Genomic DNA, 24,303 nt, shown 5'->3' with positions numbered 1-24,303 from the left:
CAAAGACAGAATTTTATTTAATTGCCCCAGAATTAACCTAATGAACCAACAAACACTAATGCCACTTTAATTGCCTCCGTTATTTACAACTTACATAACTGAGGTCAATTTTTAACAAGTTTTTCTACAAAATTTAGTTTAAAAACGAAAGGACAAGTTACATAAATCCCAAATGAATTTAATTATTATTATTAGCCACTAATGGATGGCACGAAAATATCGCAAAAATAATTTCGGGCTTGCGGCAACTTGTTTATGAAAATCCGCTTCATTTCATGTTATTATTAATAGTACGTATGAGGTAATGTTTTCTTTATTATTATTTTGTAACAGCGGCGGTGGCTTAATTGAAGTGTGAACAAAAGTCAATTGAGTAATAGCCCGCTTTATGTGACTAAAAAAATTATTTGAGTGGGTTTTTTTAGTAATACCTTGTTAATGACGTGGTAATAAAAGTGCCATGTGCTAAATAAAAAACGTAATTTCTTTATTTTCTCGCCTTGTGCAGTAAATTGACTTTCATGAGCGTAATTATGCTTTTATGACCTGCACTCGAATGAAAATTTAGAGCCACTTGGCCATTGGTTTTCTTGCAGCAAAAGGAAACGAGTTTCGAACGAAACAGACTGGAAATATCGCCGTTTTGAACGATGGTTTTACAATAAAATTGCCGTCTTTGGCGGAAAAAAACCACCGGTCACCTCTCAAAAGACTTATTCCGGCTATTGAAAGCACTTTCAACACTAACGATGGACTTAAGTGCCTATTAAATCAATATCGGGCGTGAAAAGTGCACTTCTCTTATTAAATTTGAGCCACTTTTCGATAACAATTCAACAAAAATCAATGCCAACCAGAGACATTTCCAGAAACACAAATTAGCATTCGAACTTTTACTTTCAGTGTCTCCCACAAGTCGTAAAGTAAATAGATCACAAAAAAATAACTGGTCATTATGTCAACCTTTAATGATACGTGATCCCTATTATAATTCCTATCATTGAATTAACATAATTAGGGCAGTTATCGCTCTAAACGCTCCACTTATTTAATCGAAATGGAAATTAGACCGTTACGTAACCACCTTTCTTGGCCATTAGAAAATTGGCAAAATTTAATTAAGCGAGTTAATTAATGGTAAAATTAGAATTTTCCGTTTAATATACAAATTGGCCAATCGGAAAAGAAAGTGTGTCATTGGACCGGAAAATGGGCCAGTAGCAGCGTCCTTCACGCAAATTTCTTCAGCAGAACACAATGAAGATCAAACATTACCCGGGCAAGGCGGTGATCAACGATCCCGCTTGGCTAGAAATGGACATTTCGAACGACATCAGGGGACGCCAGTATGAGGCAAACTGGGAAGACACCCAGCGGAATTTATCGTCAACTAACAGTTCTGGGTCCAATTCTTGGGACAAGTACAGCGAAGGAACGATTTCCTCAAAACTGGGGCATTACCAGAAGGTGCTAGATGACCTAGCACAGGAGGAACTGTACACACAACCCATCAAAAAAGAGGAGAAGCCCAAATATCACAGCGAGAAGTGTTTAGCGAGGATTAACAATAACACAGTCCCGAATTATTACCTGCCTTCGCAAGCCAAGATTCAGAAGAGTCGCAGTTTTAAAGAAACGGAAGATAAACCAAAACCTAAACCTAGAACTAAACTGGCCCAGAATCTCAAAAACGTGGTTAACGATCTAGAGAAGCAAATCAAGTCGGTTCGGTTTACCGAAGAAGAGGAGGCCGAGCCTGGGCAAAGAATCAGCCAATGGATTGATGACCAGAACAAGTACATTTTAACTGACAGCGTGCTGATCAAGGGCGAGGACCTGCCCAAGAAGCCGCGCCAGAGGATACCTCCAAGGAACCTCACGCCGTCGCCGTCGGAAGTCAGTGACGAGCGTTCTAGTGCGTACAATTTGTACAAAAGTGGCGCAAAAGCGCAAGTGCTCGAAGCGCAAAACAGTGATTTTCTGATTCCGCGTCCGAAACTGATCGTCCCTGTGCATACGTACGCGGTGAGGAGGCGGCGCACCGGCAACTTGCAGTGTGCCGGCGAAGAGGTCATCAAGAACAAAGATTCGGGTGAGTTTTTCGGAGGCGTGCTGGTATTTGGCGAAAGGTCGGCCTACGTGCTCTGGCTCGTCTGGAGAGACGCATGCCGTGCCTGCGCGGAATATTTATCCGGGGATTGTGGGTGTGGGTGTGGCGGCAGGTTGGAAAAATTGTGGGCTGGGAGATGGATGATGCGAGAGGTGGCGTTATAATGACATTTGGAGACCTTACACCAAATGCAGAATTTTACGATACAGGACACTTACTTCTTATTTGTTTTGTTGCACTCAGAACTTACATAGCGATGAACAAAGATAATTTAACAAAATGAAACACTCTCTCTGGCTATTTGTGGCGGAAGTCCCTACCTTTATCTTTTTTTTTGTAATACGATTGTTCCTTCCTTTTCCCATTTTACACCCATTTTAGTCACAAAATTACAATATATTTTTTACGGAAGACTTATAAATAGTACTACTAGTAGTTTTTTTTTTTAAATAGAGTACAATTTGTATAGAAAGCACAATTAAAATTTAATGCGCTATCAAAAGTTAATTTCGTGAATGAAAGCACCTGATTTGTTCAATTTGGTCACATGATCAGTTAATCAAGCATTTAATTGCGGATTAAATTTGAGGATATTGTTTCCAAAAAAAATTTCAATGTGTATTTATACAAGCTGTGTCTATTCATTATTATTGACCTTTAAAAATATTTTTTTAAAGTTAATTTCGTGAATCAAAGCACCTGATTTGTTCAATTTGGTCACATGATCAGTTAATCAAGCATTTAATTGCGGATTAAATTTGGGGATATTGTTTCCAAAAAAATTTGAAGGTGTATTTATACAGGCTGTCCCTATTCATTATTATTGACCTTTAAAAATATTTTTTTAATTAAATACGTGAATGAAAGCACCTAATTTGTTTAATTTGCTCACATGATCAGTTAATCAAGCATTTAATTGCGGATTAAATTTAAGGATATTGTTTCCAAAAAATTCTCAATGTGTATTTATGCAGGCTGTCTGTATTTATTATTATTGATCTTTAAAAATATTTTTTTTAAAGTTAATTTCGTGGATGAAAGCACCTGATTTGTCCAATTTGATCACGTAATCAGTTTATAAGTATTTAATTGCGGATAAATTTTGAGGATATTGTTTCCAAAAAAATTTTGAAGATGTATTTATTCAGGCTGTCCCTATTCATTATTATTGACCTTCAAAAATAATTGAAAAATATTTTTTTTCACAAAAGCCATATTTCTATCCCCCTCCAACACCTAAAATTATTTTCAAATATACAGGGTGTTTAAAATTGTCATTTGGAATATGTTTATTCGTTCGGCTTACTTTCTTGAAAAAAGATTTAATTAAATGTTCAAAAAGGCATAATTATGAGACTCTTGAGGTGATATTTCAAATATATTTTTTCTTCTGATAAATGGATTAATGGATTTGAAAATAAAATAAAAGTTTGTGAATGTAATGAAAACTAGAGACAGAATAATAAATCAAAGATTTGTTGGCGCCTATGTTCGACATATCAGCTTATTTCGTGCGATCTTGTTTTTTACCTGTTAAATTTTGGTTTGTCTGGATTTAATTTTTCTCGATTTAACAAACTGAGCCCTTAGGAAGTAAGCAAGTAATGAGAATTAATTATTATTATCGTTACTTTACGTTTCCAGAAAAAGAATATATAAAAAATGAAATAAATTTATAAATTTTATAAATAAAATTTAAATTATCAACTACCTGAAATAATAATTAATACGAAACAAAACCTAGTGGAGTGTCATAGCAGGTAAGAATTTTATTTAAATTAAACATCGGACTTCTGGCATAACTTCGATTTATGCAAATGTATTTGTCACTGCTAATTGGCCTTATAAAAAATTCTAGATAATGCCATTGTTAAATTACATAAAACCTACTTATAACCAGAAAATAACAGTTTTAGCTATATCTTTATTGCATTTTATTATTTTTTTGTATTTTACTTTGCTCTTGAAAAGTGAGAAATGCACTTTTCAGAATTTTCATTTCTCAGTTTATCATATACTTTGCTTTAGTAGCTTGGGGTAATTTTTCCTCAATGTACAGTTGTTGATTTTTGAAGATAAAAAGTGGCGAATGAATTTCAAAACTAAAGACAAAAACTGCAATTTCGCGTCTTTGTTTTTAGACTTTTAACACGTTTCGTGCGATTTTGTTTTTTTCCTGTTAAATTTTGGTTTATTGTTACTTCACGTTTCCAGAAAAAAATTGTAAAAAAAAATAAAACAACATATCTTATTGCATCAACTGTCTTAAATAATAATTAGTAAGAAATAATTTACTTAATGGAAAGTCATAGCTTTGCAAGAATTTTATTTAAATTAAACTCGAACTTCTCTGCTAACGTATTTCTGTTCGGACTCATTGGCCTTACAGGAAAAAATCTACAGCCGTTTTATTCAATTTAGCTTAACTTTAAAATACATAATACATACTTATAAGAAAATAGCAGTTCAACAAATTCACTTTGGGCTTTTCCTTCATTGCATTTTACTTTCCTCGTGAAAAGTAAAACTACCAAAGTGACACGCGTCAAGAATTTTCATTTCTTAATTTATCATTTTCTATTCTTCCTCAATGTACTTACCTTTATTTAATCTATTGTCTTTGATTCATGAAAATAAAAATTAGCGATTGATTTTTTTGAATTTCTCGTTTTTTTTCCCGATATTTCGACACATTTATTCGGTCTATTTGGCTCTTTCTTTGTTAAATTCAGCGTATTTATGGATGTTTTCTCTTATAAATCAAAAATATAAAATTGGGACAAGCGTTTTACGCAAGTAATTACAACTAATGTAGGTGTTTATTTTGGTCACACGCCGTGTACCAATTTGTTAAAATCACGTAATTACTCAAGTGCTACAAACAAATGTGAAATTAATAACAGCCAACAACTGTTATTTTAAAATAACTGGTTCAGAAACTCTAAATTGAAAATTAAGCTGTGATTGAGAATCCAGGAGTACCAAGCATGCCGTTACTTTACGTTTACAGAATAAAAATGCAACAAAGAAACACGAGTTCTCGTGCTGTTAATATCGGAAAAGACTCGAGTTTGAGTAATTTATTGTGGCGACAGCTGGACTTTTATTTAAATGAAGCATCAAACCAATCTCTGCGAACCTTGGCATGTTCGGCGCTTGATCGCCGATTGAAGTCTCCTGACGACAGGATGAAAAACGCACTCCGTCGCCATCCTGCGTATTATCGAACCGGCCCATCTATCATACAGCTCAGCCGGCGACTCGTATAAATATCAGTCGGTTAAAATGTAAGTAATTTCTTGGCGGAGCACCGGCAGCAACAGCACACAACATAATCGTTAAATACGCCGCCGTACAAATAAACAAGGATGTGGTGTACAAGTACAAGTTGGCTGGCGGCGAGAGGCTGATTTTTAAGAGCGGAGGTCTGGAGGAGCACCATTAACTTGTGATGGGCTTCGTGGACGAGAGGTCGCAATGTCAACGGGAAATTAGCGATTTTTATTCAGCAGGAGTGCGAGAAAGTGCACGGAGATGACAATGTGATTTGAATAATCAATTAGAGAAAATGTTTTCCCCCATTTCCCGAACTTTATCGCGTCGTAAAGTCTTGCACGGCATCTGCTACAACAATTAAAATTTTAGCACTTTCTCAAAAAACGGTTCTGATTGCAGGTAATAATTATTATTCATTGGCTCATGAAAGAATGTTTCTTGTTGCCAATTTCATCTTTGTAGAGGTGTAATTATCATTCAAAGGACGTAATTTATGGCGGTAGACCAGTCTATTTAAAAGAGTAACCGGATGGGAGAAAATAAAGAAATTATTTGCTTACACATATGAACAATGTGTGTGCGTAGGCGGTGGCATATTTATCGCCGTATCATTAACAATGTCACCACGAGCTTCGAGATATAAATTATTTCTAAAACTGTTTTACAACCATACTGTTCAAAACGGTATCGATAATAAATTTTCAGGCTTTCAACAAAGAGCATGGTCAGAGAGACACAAAAAATGATTTGTTGGTACTGTTGGGAATAACTGGTTATTTATTATTTCAGAGAATGTTTGACGAAGTCAATAAAACTAGAGGCAGACGAGAATGAAGTCACTTAATGAATCATAAATGTTGGACAAAGATTTAAATAAATAAATCTCCAATTAAAAGTAAAATCGGCACAAAACCTGAATATTAATCTTGATATGAATAAAGATACCAATCTAATAAGTTACGCAACAACCGCAACAAATACCAGGCGATTTCGTTCGATTTGAGCTGCAAAAAGCTTTAATAAATCGCTGTAAGAAATTACAATGACTGGGAATTATTTGAGTTGTCAAAAGTAAGGCTTAACTACTGGACAAGTTTCAACATTATGCAGAGATACTGCGATAACAACAATTTCTCCATCCAACAAAATCTACAAAATTATTTGCTTGAGTTATCCTTGAAAACGCCATTAAAGAAATAACGCACAACACATTTATTTTAGTAATTTTTTACCCAACGAAATGTAAAAGCAATTTCCTGGTGTGGAAAAAACTGTTTTACTAATATATTACCAATTTTTTTCAGTGCATATGTTCCAGTCCATATTGAGCTTTAATTGTTCGAAAATCAATCTTTTTTTTAACAAAGTCACCTAATTATTTTCAAGTGTAATGAAAACTAGAGACAGAATAATAAATCAAAGATTTGTTGACGCCTATGTTCAGCTTATTTCGTGCGATCTTGTTTTTTACCTGTTAAATTTTGGTTTGTCTGGATTTAATTTTTCTCTTAGGAAGCCGATTTAACAAACTGAGCCCTTAGGAAGTAAGCAAGTAATGAGAATTAATTATTATTATCGTTACTTTACGTTTCCCGAAAAAGAATATATAAAAAATAAAATAAATTTATAAATTTTATAAATAAAATTTAAATTATCAACTACCTGAAATAATAATTAATAAGAAACAAAACCTAGTGGAGTGTCATAGCAGCTAAGAATTTTATTTAAATTAAACATCGGACTTCTGGCATTACTTCGATTTATGCAAATGTATTTGTCACTGCTAATTGGCCTAATAAAAAATTCTAGATAATGCCACTGTTAAATTACATAAAACCTACTTATAAGCAGAAAATAGCAGTTTTAGCTATATCTTTATTACATTTTATTATTTTTTTTGTATTCTACTTTGCTCTTGAAAAGTGAGAAATGCACTTTTCAGATTTTTCATTTCTCAGTTTATCATATACTTACTTTAGTAGCTTGAGGTAATTTTTCCTCAACGTACAGTTGTTGATTTTTGAAGATAAAAAGTGGCGAATGAATTTCAAAACTAAAGACAAAAACTGTAATTTCGCGTCTTTATTTTTCGGCTTTTAACACGTTTCATACGATTTTGTTTTTTTTTTCCTATTAAATTTTGGTTTATCGTTACTTCACAAAACAACATATCTTATTGCATCAACTATCTTAAATAATAATTAATAAGAAATAATTTACTTAATGGAAAGTCATAGCTTTGCAAGAATTTTATTTAAATTAAACTCGGAACTGTTCTGTTCGGACTCATTGGCCTTAAAGGAAAAAATCTACGGCCGTTTTGTTCAATTTAGCTCAACTTTAAAATACATAAACTTTAATAAATCGGTGAAAGAAATTACAATGACTGGGAATTATTTGACTTGTCAAAAAATCACGATAAACTAAGGCTTAACTACTGGACAAGTTTCAACATTATGCGGAGATACTGCGATAACAACAATTTCTTCATCCAACATCTACAAAATTATTTGCTTGAGTTATCCTTGAAAACGCCGTTAAGGAAATAACACACAACACATTTATTTTAGTAATTTTTTACCCAACGAAATGTAAAAGCAATTTCCTGGTGTGGAAAAACTGTTTTGCTAATAAATTACCAATTTTTTTCCAATGCATATGTTCCAGCGAGCTGGGACAGTCCATATTGAGCTTTAATTGTTCGAAAATCAATCTTTTTTTTAACAAAGTCACCTAATTATTTTCAAGTGTAATGAAAACTAGAGACAGAATAATAAATCAAAGATTTGTTGACGCCTATGTTCAGCTTATTTCGTGCGATCTTGTTTTTTACCTGTTAAATTTTGGTTTGTCTGGATTTAATTTTTCTCTTAGGAAGCCGATTTAGCAAACTGAACCCTTAGGAAGTAAGCAAGTAATGAGAATTAATTATTATTATCGTTACTTTACGTTTCCCGAAAAAGAGTATATAAAAAATAAAATAAAGTTATAAATTTTATAAATAAAATTTAAATTATCAACTACCTGAAATAATAATTAATAAGAAACAAAACCTAGTGGAGTGTCATAGCAGCTAAGAATTTTATTTAAATTAAACATCGGACTTCTGGCATTACTTCGATTTATGCAAATGTATTTGTCACTGCTAATTGGCCTAATAAAAAATTCTAGATATTGCCACTGTTAAATTACATAAAACCTACTTATAAGCAGAAAATAGCAGTTTTAACTATATCTTTATTGCATTTTATTTTTTTTTTTGTATTCTACTTTGCTCTTGAAAAGTGAGAAATGCACTTTTCAGATTTTTCATTTCTCAGTTTATCATATACTTACTTTAGTAGCTTGAGGTAACTTTTCCTCAACGTACAGTTGTTGATTTTTGAAGATAAAAATTGGCGAATGAATTTCAAAACTAAAGACAAAAACTGTAATTTCGCATCTTTATTTTTCGGCTTTTAACACGTTTCATACGATTTTGTTTTTTTTTTCCTATTAAATTTTGGTTTATCGTTACTTCACAAAACAACATATCTTATTGCATCAACTATCTTAAATAATAATTAATAAGAAATAATTTACTTAATGGAAAGTCATAGCTTTGCAAGAATTTTATTTAAATTAAACTCGGAACTGTTCTGTTCGGACTCATTGGCTTTAAAGGAAAAAACCTACGGCCGTTTTGTTCAACTTTAAAATACATAAACTTTAATAAATCGGTGTAAGAAATTACAATGACTGGTAATTATTTGACTTGTCAAAAAATCACGATAAAGTAAGGCTTAACTACTGGATAACAAGTTTCCACATTATGCGGAGATACTGCGATAACAAGAATTTCTCCATCCAACATCTACAAAATTATTTGCTTGAGTTATCCTTGAAAACGCCATTAAGGAAATAACGCACAACACATTTATTTTAGTAACTTTTTACCCAACGAAATGTAAAAGCAATTTCCTGGTGTGGAAAAAACTGTTTCGCTAATAAATTACCAAATTTTTTTCAGTGCATATGTTCCAGCGAGTTGGGACAGTCCATATTGAGCTTTAATTGTTCGAAAATCAATCTTTTTTTTAACAAAGTCACCTAATTATTTTCAAGTGTAATGAAAACTAGAGACAGAATAATAAATCAAAGATTTGTTGACGCCTATGTTCAGCTTATTTCGTGCGATCTTGTTTTTTACCTGTTAAATTTTGGTTTGTCTGGATTTAATTTTTCTCTTAGGAAGCCGATTTAACAAACTGAGCCCTTAGGAAGTAAGCAAGTAGTGAGAATTAATTATTATCGTTACTTTACGTTTCCAGAAAAAGAATATATAAAAAATAAAATAAATTTATAAATTTTATAAATAAAATTTAAATTATCAACTACCTGAAATAATAATTAATAAGAAACAAAACCTAGTGGAGTGTCATAGCAGCTAAGAATTTTATTTAAATTAAACATCGGACTTCTGGCATTACTTCGATTTATGCAAATGTATTTGTCACTGCTAATTGGCCTAATAAAAAATTCTAGATATTGCCACTGTTAAATTACATAAAACCTACTTATAAGCAGAAAATAGCAGTTTTAACTATATCTTTATTGCATTTTATTTTTTTTTTTGTATTCTACTTTGCTCTTGAAAAGTGAGAAATGCACTTTTCAGATTTTTCATTTCTCAGTTTATCATATACTTACTTTAGTAGCTTGAGGTAACTTTTCCTCAACGTACAGTTGTTGATTTTTGAAGATAAAAATTGGCGAATGAATTTCAAAACTAAAGACAAAAACTGTAATTTCGCGTCTTTATTTTTCGGCTTTTAACACGTTTCATACGGTTTTGTTTTTTTTTCCTATTAAATTTTGGTTTATCGTTACTTCACAAAACAACATATCTTATTGCATCAACTATCTTAAATAATAATTAATAAGAAATAATTTACTTAATGGAAAGTCATAGCTTTGCAAGAATTTTATTTAAATTAAACTCGGAACTGTTCTGTTCGGACTCATTGGCCTTAAAGGCCGTTTTGTTTAATTTAGCTCAACTTTAAAATACATAAACTTTAATAAATCGGTGTAAGAAATTACAATGACTGGGAATTATTTGACTTGTCAAAAAATCACGATAAAGTAAGGCTTAACTACTGGATAACAAGTCTCAACATTATGCGGAGATACTGCGATAACAACAATTTCTCCATCCAACATCTACAAAATTATTTGCTTGAGTTATCCTTGAAAACGCCGTTAAGGAAATAACACACAACACATTTATTTTAGTAATTTTTTACCCAACGAAATGTAAAAGCAATTTCCTGGTGTGGAAAAAACTGTTTTGCTAATAAATTACCAAATTTTTTCAGTTAGAAAATCAATCTTTTTTTTAATAAAGTCACCTGAAATTATTTTCAAGTGTATAAAATAAACGCTTTATTATTCCAGCGTTTTTGAAAACTTTTATTCATGTTAGCTGCTATTATTAATTATTTATATATTTATTTATTTATTATTTATTATTTATTAGCTGTTAAATGCGGCTCATTCTGTTTAAAATAATCAATCATATTTTTTTATTAAATAATACAAGGAGGAATTTTGTCGTAGATAAAAGTGCACGGTTGGTTCTAATCGAAATTAAATGCAAATTCTGCCTGAGTTTTATTTCGTTATCTTGTTACACCCACATTTGCTCGTCAGGGAGCAAATAAAGCAAAGTCAGCGACCTTAATAACACGAAGAAAGCCACAAAAAGGGCACATAATACGTAATTTAATAATTTATTCGTTCATTGTTCGAATCAATCACCTTTAAACCAGCAGTAGATTGCTGGATAGATACGTCAAATAAAATATCATCCTCTCATTTACAAGAGAGTGAATAGTCAATTTGAACAGTCACTTGTACAGCATGTAAATTGATGAAAATATTTATGGTGTTGTGTTTACAACAGTAATAGTTGCATCATGGTGCATTGTTTTGGATTATGCAATGTTTTTTGGTTCCTTCTTTGTTCCTAATTCTACTCGCTTCGAACGTAGTTAATTTAATTGCTCTCATCAAAAGTTGCAAATTTTTATATGAACTAGCCATTGAACCGTGAAGCAATCTTGAGCCAGTTGTAACACTTGTGCACTGAATAATAGGCTGGAAACCGCACACATAAGCATCGCCGGCCAAAGAGCGTGATTGACCTTCCATTGCGGTTCTATCAGCATTATAGCGACTAATTAATCGTAAAGGTTATTCTCGTTAACCAACTAGATCTAGCGGTTATTTGCCGTTGGAACAAGGAAGAGTAACGCACAACATTCTGCGACCGAATCGGATCATCAGCTACCGTTACAGGAAAATAATCACAGTTGATTAGAACGTGTCGCAATTGTTGAAACGGACAGAGAATAATTCAGTAGCAACACGGTGGGAATTAACGAGACGCACCCTTGGAAAGTCCGTGTGAAGAAAGTAAAATGGATGAGGCGGATTTTTGCACTTGTGGATGACCTATGACATGGAATTGTTCACATTTTCTAAGCTTTTACGGTCACGCGTGAACTTTCTTCGCCTTATTGATCGATTTGTGGAAGAAAGCATGTGATCCACGGTTAGATTTCTCGCCAAAATGCGCGGAAAGGAAATAGTCCAAGACAAAATCAAATATTTGTCAAATTGGAATGGCTATTATGCAAACATCGTAACATCGCTTACGAGCAATCATTTTATTACTTATCTAAGTAATAATTATATAAATAGTTTTGCCATAAACACGCACCAGCTTTCTCCGCCGAATTTTTTACAATTCTGAAGACGACAAATGGGAGAAAATATTCAAAACAATCAACCAAACTAAATACTTGGCCAAGTCTGCGCAAATAGTTTCAAATGTCGGGATTAATTACACGGGAGAAAGTCCGATAAATAAATGCGCTAAACTGTTGAATAAATTTTTAGCTTTACAAGGATTACTCGATTGTTTAATTTGCATATAATGGCAAAGAACTCAGTAATTTAATTATGTTTTCGAGTTTCTACCGCATGATATAACATACGGTACAAGATGTTCACTCGCCTGGTTTCACTTTTAAAATTCGGCAAGTGAATGACTTCCTTATTTGCAAAGTAATTTAATGGGTTTCGGGACGATGTACGGCGTCCGTAAAAGGACAAATCGTAAGTCGCCAAAATTAATTAAACTTTTAATTGGTTTGTTATTTACTGGCATACTGTACTTTAACAGAAACTCAAGATAATTATGTCTGCGGAGGCTACGGAGCACTATAGCTTAGGAGACGAAACGAGGTTCTGAACCCAAAAAACTAGTACGGTAGAGTAAAAATGAGGGCGCTTTGAGCGTTATAGCATCTCGGTGCCTGATTGTTTTAAATTAATTAAAATTCAGCCGGTTCATTAATTATTTGGAAAAAAATGCTAAAATGTTGAGTTTTGCATTCTGAACAGACTGAGAAAAACTGACGACTAAAATTTAAAGGGAAACATGAGAAAAAAATTATTTAATATTTAGAATTTGCGCTTCGTCCCGTTTTTTTCAAAACGCTGGGAATACGGTTAAAGGTACAAGAAAAATGTTAAGAAGAAAGTTGTAGAGAATTAAATTTTCTTTAAAAAAGTCCGCGAGACCATATCTTTATCTTCAACGGTTTGGGCTTTGAAGACGTTCAAAGATGCTCAAGCGACGGATTTCCTTCATTTTGCTGGTGGTCAAGTGACGGAAATTTAATTTACACCTAAACTGTAGGAGATAGGAATATAGTGTCGCGCGGACTTTTTTGTAGGAAATTTAATTCTCTACAACTTTGTTTCTTACACTTTTTTTGTATCTTCAACCGTATTCCCAGCGTTTTGATAAATATGTGACGGTGAGCAAAAGAGTTAGCAATTTGCGTTCCACTTGATATTTTTGCGAACGCTGCGAATACGGTTGAAGATACAAAAAAAGTGTATTGAACAAAGTTGTAGAAAATTAAATTTTCTACAAAAAAGTCCGCGACACCATATTTCTATCTTCAACGGTTTAGCTATAAATTAACTTTTTGATAGCTGACTACCGGTAAAATGAAACAAATCCGTCGTTTGAGTATCTTTGAACGACTTTGGGACCTAAATGGTTGAAGATAGGGATATGGTCTCGAAGACTTTTTTGTAAGAAATTTAATTCTCTACAACTTTGTTCCTTACACTTTTTTTGTATCTTCAACCGTATTCGCGGCGTTTTGATAAATATGTGACGGTGTACAAAAGAGTTATCAATTTGCGTTCCACCTTAGATTTTTGCGGACGCTGCGAATACGGTTGAAGATACAAAAAAAGTGTAAGGAACAAAGTTGTAGAGAATTAAATTCTCTACAAAAAAGTCCGCGACACCATATTTCTATCTTCAACGGTTTAGCTATAAATTAACTTTTTGATAGCTGACTACCGGTAAAATGAAACAAATCCGTCGTTTGAGTATCTTTGAACGACTTTGGGGCCTAAATGGTTGAAGATAGGGATATGGTCTCGAAGACTTTTTTATAGGAAATTTAATTCTCTACAACTTTGTCCCTTACATTTTTGTTGTATCTTCAACCGTATTCCCAGCGTTTTGATAAATATGCGACGGTGTGCAAAAGAGTTAGCAATTTGCGTTCCACCTGATATTTTTGCGGACGCTGCGAATACGGTTGAAGATACAAAAAAAGAGTGAGGTACAAAGTTGTAGAGAATTAAATTTTCTACAAAAAAGTCTGCAACACTTTATTTCTATCTTCAACAGTTTAGGTATAAATTAAGTTTCCAAAACTTGACCACTGGTAAAATAAAGTAAATCCGTCGTTTGAGTGTCTTTGAACGACTTTGGGGCCTAAATGGTTGAAGATATGGATATGGTCTCGCGGACTTTTTTGTAGGAAATTTAATTCTCTACAACTTTCTTCCCAACATTTTTCTTGCACCTGCAACCGTATTCGCAGGGTTTTGAAAAACATGGGACAGTGCAAATTGGTAAAAGTTGTTTTTTTTTAAATACAGTTTACGATAAAATTTTGCATCATGTTTATTTCTTTTTATTGAAAATTTAATCCTCTTTCTGCCTGTTTTATTTTCTTTGCCTTGTGCTAACACAATTTTTTAAAATTCGTTGCTCCATCTGGCGACATTAACAGAACTATGAAGGACGGGAACATTTTATTTGTACGTCGTTCCATATCCTAAGTATAGTTAGATATAAATGCAAATGCAAATAAAGTAGATAAGCAGTGGTTGACTTGTTTTTGTTTGTAGAAAAAATTGCCTGTAACGCATGTAGTTTGCAAAAATCCTTCAAAAACAGAAACCAAATCAGTTATTTAAATCGGCCAAGAAAATTATATCGCAGTTTTATTTTTATAGTTAAGTGGGTGTTAAGACTAAGCCCACGTCCACATAATCCACACCAATCGTAATCAAAGATTCATCAGGTCAACGACACTTAAATTAATTGTTTTTTCCAGAGGGTTGCGTCGAAGTCTCCCGTGAAAACAAGTTCCTGAGCACCCTCACCCCTGGCAAGGTTCTAGGCGAGCTCGCAATCCTCTACAATTGTCAAAGGACCGCAACTATCAAAGCCGCCACCGACTGCAAACTATGGGCCATCGAACGGCAATGCTTCCAGACGATTATGATGAGGACCGGCCTCATCAGACAAGCCGAATACACCGATTTCCTCAAGAGCGTCCCCATCTTCAAAAACCTCCCCGAAGACACTCTCATCAAAATATCGGACGTTCTGGAGGAAACCTTCTACGCCAACGGCGACTACATCATCAGACAGGGTGCCAGAGGCGACACCTTCTTCATCATCAGCAAGGGCACGGTCAAGGTGACGAAAAAAGTGCCCGACAGCAACGAAGAAAAGTACATCAGGACGCTGGGAAAGGGCGACTTCTTCGGCGAAAAAGCCCTCCAAGGGGATGATCTGCGCACGGCGAACATCATCGTCGACAACCCCGAAGGGGTCTATTGTCTGGTCATTGACCGCGAGACGTTCAACCAACTGATCTCGAACCTGGACGAGATCAGGACCAAGTACAAGGACGAGGGAGTGGACAGGAGAAGGTGAGTTGAGTTACAATCACCACGTTTGTTTCAATGAGTTTTTCGCACGCTTATTAAGTGGACGAAGGGTGAGTTAGTTGTTTGTCGCATTGTTTGTCTTGATTCAGTCCTAATTTGCGTGTGTTTACCCCATTTGCAGGGAAAACGAAGAGTTCGAACACGTCCAACTGACCGATTTGAAAAAACTCACGACTTTGGGCGTTGGCGGGTTCGGACGCGTCGAACTCGTGCAAATCCAAGGCGACTCGAACCGCTCGTTCGCCCTCAAGCAGATGAAGAAGGCACAGATCGTGGAGACGCGTCAACAGCAACATATCATGTCCGAGAAGGAGATTATGGGCGAGGCTAATTGCGACTTTATCGTCAAGCTGTTCAAGACGTTTAAAGACCGCAAATATTTGTACATGCTGATGGAGAGCTGTCTGGGAGGCGAGCTCTGGACGGTGTTGAGGGATAAGGGACACTTTGACGATGCCACGACCAGGTTCTACACCGCCTGCGTGGTGGAGGCGTTCGATTATCTGCATTCCCGCAACATTATTTACAGGTAGGGGAAAAAGGCCCTTGCAGACTTGGATTACGCCGGTCATTTTACCGGAGGGCTTAATCTCCTGCAAAAATAAAGAAAATTGCAGGATATAAAGTGGGCGAAAAAAATAAAGTTTGCAAAATAGAGAAATTTTATAAAAATTAAAAAAATTCGTTAAGGTCTCAAGAGGTGTTTGTTCGTACATGATTTTTTTACAGTCGAAGGCCCTATCTGAAGGCTTAATCTCCTGCAAAAATAAAGAAAATTGCAGGATATAAAGTGGGCGAAAAAAATAAAGTTTGCAAAATAGAGAAATTTTATAAAAATTTAAAAAATTCGTTAAGGTCCTAAGAGGTGTTTTTCCGAACATGATTTTTTTACAGTCGAAGGCCCTATCGGAAGGCTTAATCTCCTGCAAAAATAAAGAAAATTGCGGAATATAAAGGGGGTGAAAAAAATTAAGTTTGCGAAATCGGGAAATCTTCAAGAATCTTTAAAAATTCATTAAGGTCCCAAGGGGTGTTTGTCCGATCATGATTTTTTTACAGTCGAAGGCCCTATCAAAGGGCTTAATCTCCTGCAAAAATAAAGAAAATTGCTTAGTATAAAGGGGGTGAAAAAAAAATAAAGTTTGCGAAATTGGGAAATCTTAAAGAATCTTTAAAAATTCATTAAGGTCCCAAGGGGTGTTTGTCCGATCATGATTTTTTTACAATCGAAGGCCCTATTAAAGGGTTTAATCTCCTGCAAAAATAAAGAAAATTGCAGGATATAAAGTGGGCGAAAAAAATAAAGTTTTGCAAAATAGAGAAATTTTATAAAAATTAAAAAAATTCGTTAAGGTCCCAAGAGGTGTTTGTTCGGACATGATTTTTTTACAGTCGAAGACCCTATCAAAGGGCTTAATCTCCTGCAAAAATAAAGAAAATTGCGGAATATAAAGGGGGAGAAAAAAAATAAAGTTTGCGAAATCGGGAAATCTTAAAGAATCTTTAAAAATTCATTAAGGTCCCAAGGGGTGTTTGTCCGATCATGATTTTTTTACAATCGAAGGCCCTATTAAAGGGTTTAATCTCCTGCTAAAATAAAGAAAATTGCAGGATATAAAGTGGGCGAAAAAAATAAAGTTTGCAAAATAGAGAAATTTTATAAAAATTAAAAAAATTCGTTAAGGTCCCAAGAGGTGTTTGTTTGGACATGATTTTTTTACAGTCGAAGGCCCTATCGGAAGGCTTAATCTCCTGCAAAAATAAAGAAAATTGCTTAGTATAAAGGGGGTGAAAAAAAATAAAGTTTGCGAAATCGGGAAATCTTAAAGAATCTTTAAAAATTCATTAAGGTCCCAAGGGGTGTTTGTCCGATCATGATTTTTTTACAATCGAAGGCCTTATTAAAGGGTTTAATCTCCTGCAAAAATAAAGAAAATTGCAGGATATAAAGTGGGCGAAAAAAAATAAAGTTTGCAAAATAGAGAAATTTTATAAAAATTAAAAAAATTCGTTAAGGTCTCAAGAGGTGTTTGTTCGGACTTGATTTTTTTACAGTCGAAGGCCCTATCGGAAGGCTTAATCTCCTGCAAAAATAAAGAAAATTGCGGAATATAAAGTAGGTGAAAAAAATAAAGTTTGCGAAATCGGGAAATCTTAAAGAATCTTTAAAAATTCATTAAGGTCCCAAGGGGTGTTTGTCCGATCATGATTTTTTTACAATCGAAGGCCCTATTAAAGGGTTTAATCTCCTGCAAAAATAAAGAAAATTGCAGGATATAAAGTGGGCGAAAAAAATAAAGTTTGCAAAATAGAGAAATTTTATAAAAATTAAAAAAATTCGTTAAGGTCTCAAGAGGTGTTTGTTCGTACATGATTTTTTTACAGTCGAAGGCCCTATCTGAAGGCTTAATCTCCTGCAAAAATAAAGAAAATTGCAGGATATAAAGTGGGCGAAAAAAATAAAGTTTGCAAAATAGAGAAATTTTATAAAAATTTAAAAAATTCGTTAAGGTCCTAAGAGGTGTTTTTCCGAACATGATTTTTTTACAGTCGAAGGCCCTATCGGAAGGCTTAATCTCCTGCAAAAATAAAGAAAATTGCGGAATATAAAGGGGGTGAAAAAAATTAAGTTTGCGAAATCGGGAAATCTTCAAGAATCTTTAAAAATTCATTAAGGTCCCAAGGGGTGTTTGTCCGATCATGATTTTTTTACAATCGAAGGCCCTATTAAAGGGTTTAATCTCCTGCAAAAATAAAGAAAATTGCAGGATATAAAGTGGGCGAAAAAAAATAAAGTTTGCAAAATAGAGAAATTTTATAAAAATTAAAAAAATTCGTTAAGGTCCCAAGAGGTGTTTGTTCGGACATGATTTTTTTACAGTCGAAGGCCCTATCGGAGGGCTTAATCTCCTGCAAAAATAAAGAAAATTGCGGAATATAAAGGGGGTGAAAAAAATTAAGTTTGCGAAATCGGGAAATCTTCAAGAATCTTTAAAAATTCATTAAGGTCCCAAGGGGTGTTTGTCCGATCATGATTTTTTTACAATCGAAGGCCCTATTAAAGGGTTTAATCTCCTGCAAAAATAAAGAAAATTGCAGGATATAAAGTAGGCGAAAAAAAATAAAAATTGCAAAATAGAGAAATTTTATAAAAATTAAAATAATTCGTTAAGGTCCCAAGAGGTGTTTGTTCGGACATGATTTTTTTACAGTCGAAGGCCTTATTAAAGGGTTTAATCTCCTGCAAAAATAAAGAAAATTGCAGGATATAAAGTGGGCGAAAAAAAATAAAGTTTGCAAAATAGAGAAATTTTATAAAAATTAAAAAAATTCGTTAAGGTCTCAAGAGGTGTTTGTTCGGACTTGATTTTTTTACAGTCGAAGGCCCTATCGGAAGGCTTAATCTCCTGCAAAAATAAAGAAAATTGCGGAATATAAAGTAGGTGAAAAAAATAAAGTTTGCGAAATCGGGAAATCTTAAAGAATCTTTAAAAATTCATTAAGGTCCCAAGGGGTGTTTGTCCGATCATGATTTTTTTACAATCGAAGGCCCTATTAAAGGGTTTAATCTCCTGCAAAAATAAAGAAAATTGCAGGATATAAAGTGGGCGAAAAAAATAAAGTTTGCAAAATAGAGAAATTTTATAAAAATTAAAAAAATTCGTTAAGGTCTCAAGAGGTGTTTGTTCGTACATGATTTTTTTACAGTCGAAGGCCCTATCTGAAGGCTTAATCTCCTGCAAAAATAAAGAAAATTGCAGGATATAAAGTGGGCGAAAAAAATAAAGTTTGCAAAATAGAGAAATTTTATAAAAATTTAAAAAATTCGTTAAGGTCCTAAGAGGTGTTTTTCCGAACATGATTTTTTTACAGTCGAAGGCCCTATCGGAAGGCTTAATCTCCTGCAAAAATAAAGAAAATTGCGGAATATAAAGGGGGTGAAAAAAATTAAGTTTGCGAAATCGGGAAATCTTCAAGAATCTTTAAAAATTCATTAAGGTCCCAAGGGGTGTTTGTCCGATCATGATTTTTTTACAATCGAAGGCCCTATTAAAGGGTTTAATCTCCTGCAAAAATAAAGAAAATTGCAGGATATAAAGTGGGCGAAAAAAAATAAAGTTTGCAAAATAGAGAAATTTTATAAAAATTAAAAAAATTCGTTAAGGTCCCAAGAGGTGTTTGTTCGGACATGATTTTTTTACAGTCGAAGGCCCTATCGGAGGGCTTAATCTCCTGCAAAAATAAAGAAAATTGCGGAATATAAAGGGGGTGAAAAAAATTAAGTTTGCGAAATCGGGAAATCTTCAAGAATCTTTAAAAATTCATTAAGGTCCCAAGGGGTGTTTGTCCGATCATGATTTTTTTACAATCGAAGGCCCTATTAAAGGGTTTAATCTCCTGCAAAAATAAAGAAAATTGCAGGATATAAAGTGGGCGAAAAAAAATAAAAATTGCAAAATAGAGAAATTTTATAAAAATTAAAATAATTCGTTAAGGTCCCAAGAGGTGTTTGTTCGGACATGATTTTTTTACAGTCGAAGGCCCTATCGGAAGGCTTAACCTCCTGCAAAAATAAAGAAAATTGCGGGATATAAAGGGAGTGAAAAAAAAATAAAGTTTGCAAAATAGAGAATCTTTATAAAAATTAAAAAAAATCGTTAAGGTCTCAAGAGGTGTTTGTCCGTACATAATTTTTTTACAGTCGAAGGCCCTATCAAAGGGCTTAATCTCCTGCAAAAATAAAGAAAATTGCAGGATATAAAGTGGGCGAAAAAAATTAAAGTTTTGCAAAATAGAGAAATTTTATAAAAATTAAAAAAATTCGTTAAGGTCCCAAGAGGTGTTTGTTCGCACATGATTTTTTTACAGTCGAAGGCCCTATCGGAAGGCTTAATCTCCTGCAAAAATAAAGAAAATTGCTTAGTATAAAGGGGGTGAAAAAAAAATAAAGTTTGCGAAATCGGGAAATCTTAAAGAATTTTTAAAAATTCATTACGGTCCGAAGGGGTGGTTGTCCGATCATGATTTTTTTACAATCGAAGGCCCTATTAAAGGGTTTAATCTCCTGCAAAAATAAAGAAAATTGCAGGATATAAAGTGGGCGAAAAAAATAAAGTTTTGCAAAATAGAGAAATTTTATAAAAATTAAAAAAATTCGTTAAGGTCCCAAGAGGTGTTTGTTCGCACATGATTTTTTTACAGTCGAAGGCCCTATCGGAAGGCTTAATCTCCTGCAAAAATAAAGAAAATTGCTTAGTATAAAGGGGGTAAAAAAAAAATAAAGTTTGCGAAATCGGGAAATCTTAAAGAATTTTTAAAAATTCATTACGGTCCGAAGGGGTGGTTGTCCGATCATGATTTTTTTACAATCGAAGGCCCTATTAAAGGGTTTAATCTCCTGCAAAAATAAAGAAAATTGCAGGATATAAAGTGGGCGAAAAAAATAAAGTTTGCAAAATAGAGAAATTTTATAAAAATTAAAAAAATTCGTTAAGGTCCCAAGAGGTGTTTGTTCGGACATGATTTTTTTACAGTCGAAGGCCCTATCGGAAGGCTTAATCTCCTGCAAAAATAAAGAAAATTGCTTAGTATAAAGGGGGTGAAAAAAAATAAAGTTTGCGAAATCGGGAAATCTTAAAGAATCTTTAAAAATTCATTAAGGTCCCAAGGGGTGTATGTCCGATCATGATTTTTTTTACAATCGAAGGCCCTATTAAAGGGTTTAATCTCCTGCAAATATAAAGAAAATTGCAGGATATAAAGTGAGCGAAAAAAAATAAAGTTTGCAAAATAGAGAAATTTTATAAAAATTAAAAAAATTCGTTAAGGTCTCAAGAGGTGTTTGTTCGGACATGATTTTTTTACAGTCGAAGGCCCTATCGGAAGGCTTAATCTCCTGCAAAAATAAAGAAAATTGCGGAATATAAAGGGGGTGAAAAAAAATAAAGTTTGCAAAATTGGGAAATCTTAGAGAATCTTTAAAAATTCATTAAGAACCCAAGGGGTGTTTGTCCGAACATGTTTTTTTTACAATCGAAGGCCCTATCAGAGGGCTTAATCTCCTGCAAAAATAAAGAAAATTGCAGGATATAAAGTGGGCGAAAAAAAATAAAGTTTGCAAAATAGAGAAATTTTATAAAAATTAAAAAAATTCGTTAAGGTCCCAAGAGGTGTTTGTTCGGACTTGATTTTTTTACAGTCGAAGGCCCTATAGGGAGGCTTAATCTCCTGCAAAAATAAAGAAAATTGCGGAATATAAAGGGGGTGAAAAAAATAAAGTTTGCAAAATCGGGAAATCTTAAAAAATCTTTAAAAATTCATTAAGAACCCAAGGGGTGATGGTCCGAACATGATTTTTTTACAATCGAAGGCCCTATCAAAGGGCTTATTCTCCTGCAAAAATAAAGAAAATTGCAGGATATAAAGTGGGCGAAAAAAAATTAAGTTTGCAAAATAGAGAAATTTTATAAAAATTAAAAAAATTCGTTAAGGTCCCAAGAAGTGTTTGTTCGGACATGATTTTTTTACAGTCGAAGGCCCTATAGGAAGGCTTAATCTCCTGCAAAAATAAAGAAAATTGCGGAATATAAAGGGGGTGAAAAAAATAAAGTTTGCGAAATCGGGAAATCTTAAAGAATCTTTAAATAGTCATTAAGGTCCGAAGGGGTGTTTGTCCGAACATGATTTTTTTTCAATCGAAGGCCCTATTAAAGGGTTTAATTTCCTGCAAAAATAAAGAAAATTGCAGGATATAAAGTGGGTTAAAAAATAAAGTTTGCAAAGTTTCCAAAGTTTCGGCTATTAATTCTGAAATCTTCAGGGACTTGAAACCGGAAAACCTCCTCTTAGACAACCAAGGCTACGTGAAACTTGTCGATTTCGGGTTCGCCAAGAAGCTGCACAGCGGCCGCAAGACCTGGACGTTCTGTGGAACCCCCGAATACGTGGCCCCTGAAGTGATACTGAACAAGGGGCACGACATAAGCGCCGACTATTGGTCCCTTGGCGTGCTGATGTTTGAACTGTTGACGGGGACGCCGCCCTTCACGGGAGCGGACCCCATGAAGACCTACAACATCATCCTGAAAGGCATAGACGCGATAGATTTCCCTCGGAACATCACGCGCAACGCCATGGCCCTTATCAAGAAACTGTGCAGAGACAACCCGGCCGAGCGCTTGGGGTACCAGAAAGGGGGGATTAGCGAGATACAGAAGCACAAGTACGTTGTTGAATAGTGATTGATGCGAAAAATGAATAATTGTTGTAGGTGGTTCGATGGTTTCAACTGGGAGGGTCTGGTGAACAGGACGCTGACGCCGCCGATTTTGCCGCAAGTCAAGCACGTGACGGACACGAGCAACTTCGATGACTACCCCCCGGACACGGACACCCCGCCACCTGATGACGTGTCGGGCTGGGATGCCGATTTTTAGAGTAATGTTAGTTTAGGTTGTTACAATTGGATATTGATGAGAGCTGTGGGAATTGCAACGCAAAGTAAGCAGGTGCCAACTAACGCAGCGTTGCAAGCGATCGATTAGCACATGACAATAATTCTGGTTTTCGACTGATGGTGGAGATGGCCCCAAAACGCACAAGTGCCATTTTAATTCGTTTTAAAAAGGAATTGTTTGTATATTTTTTTAATTTACAAGTACATGTTGTGACTGTTTATATTTTAACAGAAAGTTACCCATTTACATTATGTGTATATTTCAATAATTGTAAAGCAATCCATAATTTAATAATGTAAAGTTTTTTATTGTGTAAGTTTGTGAATATAAGATTCTAAAGTTGAATGCTGTCTTATTTATTTACTGCCTCGAAGATCGAATGGCATCTGGAGTGCCTACCTTTGGCACTATTTAGCCGTAAAAGGGCAAAATTAAGGTGAGTATTAGGATCACATGAACGCAAAGTGCCTGGTCCTCGTAATATTAAAGTTTTGGAAATAATTCAAAAATCAAAATGTGTATTAGGATCACAGGAACGCAAAGAGGTCTTTACATTAATGACCTCTTTGCGTTCCTGTGATCCTGGTCCAAAGTCTGGTTAAAAATTTTGCAAAAATTTAAAATAAAAATGTGTATTAGGATCACAGGAACGCAAGGAGGTCTTTACATTTTTGACCTCTTTGCGTTCCTGTGATCCTGGTCCGAAGTCCATTTTAAAATTTTGCAAAAAGTTAAAATAAAATTGTGGATTAGGATCACAGGAACGCAAGGAGGTCTTTATATTTTTGACCTCTTCGCATTCCTGTGATCCTGGTCCGAAGTCTGGTTAAAAATTTTGCAAAAATTTAAAAATCAAATGTCTATTAGGATCACAGGAACGCAAAGAGGTCTTTATATTTTTGACCTCCTTGCATTCCTGTGATCCTGGTCCGAAGTCCATTTTAAAATTTTGCAAAAATTTAAAATAAAAATATGAATTAGGATCATATGAACGCAAGGAGGTCTTTACATTTTTTACCTCTTTGCGTTCCTGTGATCCTGGTCCGAAGTCCGTTTAAAAATTTTGCAAAAATTTAAAATAAAAATGTGTATTAGGATCACAGGAACGCGAGGAGGTCTTTATATTTTTGACCTCTTCCCATTTCTGTGATCCTGGTCCGAAGTACGTTTAAAAATTTTGCAAAAATTTAAAATCGAATGTGTATTAGGATCATAGGAACGCAAGGAGGTCTTTACATTTTTTACCTCTTTGCGTTCATGTGATCCTGGTCCGAAGTCCTTTTTCAAAATTAGCAATTTTTAGCGGCTTTTTTAATTAAAAAAGTCTTTTCTTGGAGTTCGACACCAACCAGCATGGCT

At 34.2% G+C, this 24,303-nt stretch overlaps 1 protein-coding gene across 6 annotated transcripts in view; it reads left to right on the top strand.

Moving 5' to 3' along the window:
• for (foraging) overlaps positions 1 to 23,289 on the top strand; it is a 132,559-nt gene extending 109,270 nt beyond the window's left edge. For 4 of the 6 annotated variants that reach the window (XM_008198924.3, XM_015982583.2, XM_015982584.2 and 1 more), the window contains exons 4-7: positions 14,866 to 15,469; positions 15,609 to 16,016; positions 22,308 to 22,709; positions 22,758 to 23,289. In XM_008198924.3, coding sequence (XP_008197146.1) covers positions 14,866 to 15,469; positions 15,609 to 16,016; positions 22,308 to 22,709; positions 22,758 to 22,923 — 1,580 coding nt within the window. In that variant the 3' untranslated portion in view covers positions 22,924 to 23,289. Of the gene's footprint in view, positions 1 to 1,248; positions 2,093 to 14,865; positions 15,470 to 15,608; positions 16,017 to 22,307; positions 22,710 to 22,757 lie in introns of all 6 variants that reach the window. The other 2 variants (XM_008198922.3, XM_015982582.2) reach the window with 2 other exon arrangements.
• The last annotated feature ends 1,014 nt before the right edge of the window (positions 23,290 to 24,303 follow it).

The sequence above is a fragment of the Tribolium castaneum genome, chromosome 6 (genome assembly GCF_031307605.1).
Source record: "Tribolium castaneum strain GA2 chromosome 6, icTriCast1.1, whole genome shotgun sequence".
Lineage (NCBI taxonomy): Eukaryota > Metazoa > Arthropoda > Insecta > Coleoptera > Tenebrionidae > Tribolium > Tribolium castaneum.
The sequence above is the reverse complement of the archived record's forward strand: the minus strand, read 5'-3'. Positions and strand labels throughout refer to the sequence as shown.